Here is a 7,663-nt window from a genome sequence, read left to right on the forward strand (position 1 = left end):
ACTGCCAGCAGATGATGTCACATCGGATTATGTGTCCTAATCATGCCTAGTCTGGTGCCATTAAGGCTCAAAAAGGAAAATCAAAACGCTATCAATACAGATGTCAGGGTAAATAATCTTATTTTATCTTGATCATCATTTTTGGTATTTTTTGTATAGGCTTATAACGTGACTATGCACCTTTAGTGCTGATAAATTTTCCACCCGTATAAGCATGTCAAATCCTATAAAAAGTGCTAGATAAAGGAGGTAGAAATCAACCAGTTGTCTTGTTTCCGCTATATAATCTGAATATGCTTTATTGTTCTGCTTTTCTGTTGTTTTAGTGACAGAAATAGTGGGAGTAAAGTACAGACGCACAGTCGGGATCTTGTATCAGATGTTCTTCAGTGTTGGGATGCTCATCCTCCCCCTCCTCGCCTATTTCATCACTGACTGGCGTTGGCTACAGGTTGCCATCACTGCACCATGTGCCCTTTATATTGCTTTCTACTGGTAATAAAAAGTTGCCTTCAGATTAATTATTGGGTTATAAAATCCCTAACATGCCTAAATTAAAGATTAAGCCACCCCAGTAATAACAACCATTTACATTATCCTCAAATAACCCTTTATGTCTTCCCTGAACATTAAATGTTTTTCACGGCTTCATTCATCAGGTTCGTCCCAGAGTCACCAAGGTGGCTCATCTCCACGAACAATTCCTCAAAAGCTCTGGAAATAACCAAAGCTATCGCCAAGGAGAACGGGAAAAAACTCTCCTTAAACTTTGAGGTAAGTCTGATATTAGTTTGACTTAGATTTAAACAATGTCATTTTGTATACACAGTGTATACAAAATGACATTTCATTTTGCACAGCTCTCATGACATTTCCATTTCTTAGAGTGCAGCAGTGATCAAATGTAAACACTGAGAGAAAAAGCATGTTGCAAAAAAAAAAATGCATCGATACGGTCAGTTTGATACAGTCTGGGACCTGATTTAGAGGTTTTTCAACATTTTCAACACATCTGATGGCGGTGGATGTTGAAAAAACTCTGAAGTTTGCCTTTCCTTATTGGTGTAAGGATTTAGGCAATAATTGGTTAACACGGTTCTTTTACAAAAGGATATATTCAAATAATAAAGACATCATTTTTAAGACTATTCTGCAAATTTAGTATTTAAGTTTGACATGAATCAAATAAAGTTAGTTACCAGCAGGGGTGCCAACTCCTTTGAAAATGAACAAGGGACCCTTCTTTCTTCAACACAATAAAGATGCTACGTCTTTTTTTTGTGCCTTTTCATCCGTGTAGGAAAGATTTTTCAAACATTTGACTCAAACCTGAATTTACTAAGACAGATTATTTTTTCAAGGGACAGTTATTTTTTAGGATGTAAGTCATTTTACCCCACAGCCATTTAGCGCTTTTCTCTGTCTAGGCAAATGTGGCCAAATTTAATTTTAATCTTGGTTAGGGGCATAAAGCTTGGAATCCGGAGGTTCTGAGTTCGAGTCCCACTACCACAGACTTCCACTCTGGGTCTCTGAGCAAAGACACTTAACCCCTGATTGCTCCCCGGGCGACGCACAATGGCAGCCTCCTGCTCCCCAAGGCGATGGGTTAAATTTAGAGGTAAATTTCTCCAATGTGAGATCAATAAAGTTTAAATTCAATTCAGTTTATTTCTATAGCGCCAATTCACAACGCGTCATCTCAAGGCACTTTCCAGTTCACCAGATCATCCTGTCAAAATGATTCAAAGTTTTCTGCCTAAGGAAAACCAGTTGATTGCATCGACCCATTGACTCTTCAGCAATCCCTCACACTAAGCATGCTTGTAGCGACAGTGGAGAGGAAAAACTCCCTTTTGACAGTTCAATTATTATTATTATTATTATTAATTAAATATGGTGATGTTGCTGTCCTTAAAATTATATCTACTGACAGAATTGAGTTAATCCGTGGCACTATTCTGTCCTTGTTTTAATGCCTACTGAAAAACATGACAACTGTATGTGCTGTTAAGAACAGTGTATGATGATCTACAAAATAGCTACGTGGTGAAACCAAATGGGGGTGGTATATTTTAACATATTTTCTTAGCAATCTAATAAATAATGCAAGCTACTATTAAATATAATGGAAACTAATCTTAACTAATTGTGTCTTATCATAGATATTAACTGATGATGAAGTGGAGTCCACTTCTACCTCTTTGTTGGACTTGATCAGAACCCCCAATATGAGAAAACACACTTTCATCCTCATGTTTAACTGGTCAGACCCATCTGAACTGACAAATCATTCCAGCCTGAGCATGTAGGAAAGATTTCACTTCTAATGTCTTCATTCCTTAGGTTCACCAGCGCTGTGGTTTATCAGGGTCTCATCATGCGGGTCGGGATAACAAAAGGAAACGTCTATATCGACTTCCTCATCTGCGCCCTGGTTGAGTTTCCCGCCGCTTTCCTCATCATCTTTACGATTGAGCGCATCGGCCGTCGGCTTCCTTTTGCTTCCGCCAACATCGTAGCTGGAGTCTCCTGCATCATCACTGCCTTCATTCCTGACAGTAAGTCTTGTTTAGGTTAATGTTTAATAATTAAAAAGCATGAAACGGCTGTTGGATAAATGTTCCCTCTCCGTCAGGCATGTTCTGGATAAAGACCACAGTGGCCAGTATTGGTCGGCTTGGGATTACTATGGCCTTTGAGATGGTGGTGTTTGTTAACACTGAGCTCTACCCAACATCTCTCAGGTGAACATGCTGACATAAATAAAGTGTTTATTGGGTAAGATTTTTGTCGCTGACTTCTTTTAAGCTGATGTATCTCTCCAACCTTTTAATCAATAATAGGAACCTGGGGGTGTCAGTTTGTTCCACTCTTTGTGACGTTGGAGGAATTGTTTCGCCTTTCTTGCTCTACAGACTGGCCAGCATCTGGCTCGAACTACCACTCATAATCTTTGGTAGGTCTCTAATGTTAATGTCATTGGTGTTCTGCTGTGTTCTCATTAGCACTTGAAGAGCTTTTCTACTTTTCCAGGTATTATCAGGCGCACTCTCTTTATTGTTACTCTTATCAGTGTCTGAGTACTCCGGGATTCTGGCCTTTTTTCTGTGGAAGAAAAAGGAGATTTTTTAACTTATTTATTTACCGTTTTTTTTTTTTTTTTATAAAAGTGGTCACCTGGATCCAAACAGGGAGGGACATAAACAAATATAACAGCTTGGTGATTTATTCTGACGCCCCCAAAAAGGAATAGCAGAATTATTTCCCATTTTACTAAATGGTGTTTTAATTTGATTCAGGATGTTGTAGGGATATTCATTCCCAAGTGTCAAGCATGTTAGGTGACCATTTAAACGTAACTGTTTGAAAAAGTTCAAAAGACCAATTGTCTTTATCACCAGGGTAAATTTTACTATTAATTCTTAAATCCTGAGAGAAAGAAGTTCCCAGACATTTCATTTTACTGTGTGTAGATACTATTAGTTGCTTATCTCAGCATATAGCAGTTAGTTGTATATATATATATATATATATATATCCCATTTTGTGATGCAGGTTATGAACAAATCAAAGTGCTATGTCCCAACAGGTACAATCAGTTGGGTAATCAGCCTAATTATCAACTAATGAGAGTTATTTTCTTCTACAATTACTGTTTAATAATTATAATAAAATAAGCTCAAACTTATTTCTAGTAGAGAGGAGAACCTGTCAACCCAAAACAGGAGGAGAGAGCACCATGCACTATCATTTGAGTGAGAGGAACGTTACTATAAATTAAAGTAATCATGGTTTTACTGAGGAGAACCAGAAGTATAAAACTGTAATAGTAGAAATAAGGAAATCTACTTCTGATCACAATCAGATGTTTTTGTTGGAATATTGAATCGATCATTGACTTATCAACCGATTCAAGCTCTATAAAGAGTCAGACAGTTTTTATAATTTTACATAAAATGTATGGGATCTACCTTTCTTTTCTGCAATCTGTTCATCGCAGCAGCTTTCTGTGTTTCCCCATTTAAACCAGGGTTTTTGATATATATATATATATATATATATATATACATATATATATATATATATATATATATATATGTACTTTTGTCTTCACACAGAGCAAAGAAAAACAAGGTCAAATCCTTCATTTGTGATCTCCAACTGTGTGTTTTTATTATTTTTTTTTAAATTCTTTTCCTATACAGGAGTTGTTGCTCTCATAGCTGGAGGTTTGGTTCTACTTCTGCCTGAAACCAAAGGAGTAGCTCTCCCTGATACCATTGAGGATGTCGAGTTTCCTGAACGGTAATATATACGGCCGATGCGCTCAAACTATGGACTGTTCTCTTTATATAGTTAGACTATAGCTTTTTAATCCTGTTTTATTGTACTTTTATCAATATATTGTTAGTATGCTTATTTTAGATTATGATTTCTATTATAGTTTGGATATTTTTTAGCCATTCTATTCAGGTTTCCTTAGATACTGATTTAATGTATCTAGTTTGTTTTGTTGTTAACATGTATTTGCCATTATTCGCTTAATATGTTTTTTTTCTGCAGGAAAAAGGGAACTCCAGAAAATCAAGAAATGAAGCAAGTCTTGAAAAGCAATGAAGCAGCATAAAATTGTAACAAATCTGTTGTATGTTTACGCCGTGTTTTACATACCACAACTATGTTTTTGTTTTTTACTCAAAACTAATCTCTTCTTTTTATTTAAGCATTATCATGAGAAAATATTTCATATTAAAGTGTGGAGGTTTGAAGCTTAAACTAATATATGTTATTGATAAGATTGTATATATACATACTTTACTGTATGAAAGTATTTGGAAACTTACAGATTGCTTTTGTAAAAGAAACAAAAGTAGGAATAAAAAGAGTAGGTGATTTCAAGTGCTGACATCCTTGTTGATGTAAAAATGGTTCTTTATATCAGCCCTTACCTGTCAGAAAAAGTAATCTGCCTACTTCATCTACTCCTCTTTGAAAACATTAAGTAACCTTTGCAAACCACCTTTTTGTCAGAAGAATTAAGTTTCAGAAGTCACATCCACGCTTGATTACTGTCTGGCCTTCGGAAACAACACATCACTAAAATAAAAACCTGTCTGATAACATGAAATAGGCTAAACAACAAGTTTTGGCCAGACTCAAGGCAATGCAACAAAAGGTGAGAAACAAAGTCACGACTATTTGTCTGGCAAGGGTTACAAAGCCACTTCTTAGGCCTTTACATAACAGAAATCCTGAAAAGAATTATCAATAGATGAAGAAAACATTGAGTAAAACTACAGTAGTCACAATATATTGGCTAAAAAGTGAAACTCTCTGGAAGATGTGCTTCTGTATGTTTAATTGAACAAAAACTAATATTACAGAAAAAATGTAGAATAAAACAAAATTTAGGTTGTAGAGTGGTCTAGTCAAAATGCTGAGGAACAACCTTATAAAGTACATCCATCTTCAGTGTATTCTCATTATCAGTTCGTATGAAATTGTACGAAAAGTTATGCACAGTATTTCGTGGGTTTTTGACGTTTTTCCTCGAAAAAACATATCAGTGCGCATGCGCAGCCAGCCAGACAAAAAAAGCAGATCAGCGGACGGACGTAAAACTGGGACGGACGAGCTTTCCACAGTGCAATAATTACTTCATGATGTCTCTCACTAGGTTGCTTGCTGTTTTGTATGTTAGGGTTAAGGTTAGGGTTAATTGTATGTTAAATTGTATGTTATGCGTAAGATGTGCATGCGCACTGATATCTTGTCTCGAGGCAAGACGTAAAAATACGACGAAATAAACGTCAAAAACCTACGAAATACTGTGCATCACTTTTCGTATGATTTCATACGAACTGATAATGAGAATATGTTGCCATCTTCCGTCGTGCTTATCCCAAGCAGGGGTGCTGCTGCCTATCCCCAACTGTCTACAGGCAAGAGGCAGGGTACAACCTGGACAGGGCAAACAACCATTCACGCACGCGCTCACACCTAAAGAGAATTTAGAGAAGCCAATTAAACTAACAATCATGTTTTTGGACTGTGGAAAGAAGCTGGAGTACCCGGAGAGAACCCACACATGCCCAGGGAGACCATGCAAACTCCATGCAGAAAGATCCCGGAAATCGAACCCAGAACCTTCTTGTTGCAAGGCAGCAGTGCCTGGGTATCTGGATAGACGACAAATTGTCTTTCACAACACATTTAGATAATATGTTAAAAAAGCTGAAAGCCCTGCTCGGCTTTTACTACAGACAAAAATCCTCTTTGATTCCCTCAGTGAGAAAAGACTTGTTCAGACCACCTTCCTTCCTGTTCTGGACTATGGAGACATCATATATATGAATGCCGCCTCCTCAGCTCTCCACTCCCTGGACATAGTTTATCACAGTGCTTTACGTTTCATCACCAACTCTGCCTCCAGGACTCATCATTGTGACCTGTATGCTCTGGTTTCATGGCCCTCTCTAACCTGAAGACAACATCATTGGCTTACTTTTATTTATAAGGCCATCCTGGGTAAACTCCCTCCATACCTGTGTCACCTCATGTCTGTAGCTAACAGTGGTTACAACTCACGCTCTTCAAGTCGTGTTCTTTTCATTATTCCCAGGATCAACACAGATCTCGACAAAACATAATTTTTCTATGCAGCACCACGGTCGTGGCACAATATTCAAAACTCCCTGCAATTACGGACTCTTATTCCGCTAAAGCATTAGAAATCACTATTGAAAACCGCTTGCACACGGAATTGTAACTGTTATTCTAGAGTCTAGTTTATGATTGATTTTGTTATGTTGTCCTGTGTTCTTATATGTCTTACTGTACTGCTGCCTCTTGGCCAGGTCTCACTCAAAAAAGAGATTTTATCTCAAGGGACTTCCTGGTAAAATAAAGGTAAAATAAAAAAAAATCTGAACTTCCCTGAGCTGAGCGATGAGGACTGGCTTTGTGACTTTGCGTTTGCTGTGGACATACTGTATTGTCACACATGAATGAGCTGAATGTTATTAAGCTGCAAAGAAAAGATCAGTTTGTGCACAGCATGTACACAAATGTGAACATCTTCAAATCATTTTAGTCTCCAGGCAAATTTTAAACAAATCTTTGCTCTGCTGATGAAGATCTCAGTCATCCAGGTCATAGTCATTCCGTAAAAGTATAAAAAACCATCCACTGGACTCGGTTTCCAAGGTTTGAAGACGTTTCGCTTCCCGTCCAGGAAGCTTTCTCAATTCAAATGTTTAGATTCGCAGTGAGTTTGAGGCTTTATATAGAATCACTGCGAATCCAACCATTTGAATTGAGAAAGCTTCCTGGACGGGAAGCGAAACATCTTCAAGCCCTGGAAACCGAGTCCAGTGGATTGTTTTTTATACTTATACAGAAGAATCTTTGCTCATTTTCCCACAATGGCAAACGTGTGAAGATGCTATCTTCCAGAAAGATGCTTTGCCAGTGATGGGCAGTGATTAGAGCAGTGGTTCCCAAAGTGTGGGGCGCGCCCCCTAGGGGGGGCGCAATGCCATTGCAGGGGGGGCGCGGGAAGCGGTATGGATGAATGAAGAAAAAAAAAAAAAAAAAAAAAAAAAAAAAAAAAAAAAAAAAACAGCGCTTGCTTGACTGAGCATAATGGACAGTTGTGACA

The 7,663-nt window shown here is 37.7% G+C and overlaps 1 protein-coding gene across 1 annotated transcript in view; it reads left to right on the top strand.

Annotated features, from left to right (window-relative positions):
- Positions 1 to 5,479, top strand: part of LOC107083500 (solute carrier family 22 member 2-like) — a 16,881-nt gene extending 11,402 nt beyond the window's left edge. The window contains exons 5-12 of the mRNA XM_015372800.1: positions 327 to 495; positions 660 to 774; positions 2,166 to 2,266; positions 2,347 to 2,561; positions 2,639 to 2,747; positions 2,847 to 2,959; positions 4,209 to 4,308; positions 4,567 to 5,479. Coding sequence (XP_015228286.1) covers positions 327 to 495; positions 660 to 774; positions 2,166 to 2,266; positions 2,347 to 2,561; positions 2,639 to 2,747; positions 2,847 to 2,959; positions 4,209 to 4,308; positions 4,567 to 4,630 — 986 coding nt within the window. The 3' untranslated portion in view covers positions 4,631 to 5,479. The remainder of the gene's footprint in view (positions 1 to 326; positions 496 to 659; positions 775 to 2,165; positions 2,267 to 2,346; positions 2,562 to 2,638; positions 2,748 to 2,846; positions 2,960 to 4,208; positions 4,309 to 4,566) is intronic.
- Positions 5,480 to 7,663: the final 2,184 nt, after the last annotated feature.

This window comes from Cyprinodon variegatus, unplaced genomic scaffold, assembly GCF_000732505.1.
Source record: "Cyprinodon variegatus isolate N-32 unplaced genomic scaffold, C_variegatus-1.0 Scaffold76, whole genome shotgun sequence".
Taxonomy (NCBI): domain Eukaryota; kingdom Metazoa; phylum Chordata; class Actinopteri; order Cyprinodontiformes; family Cyprinodontidae; genus Cyprinodon; species Cyprinodon variegatus.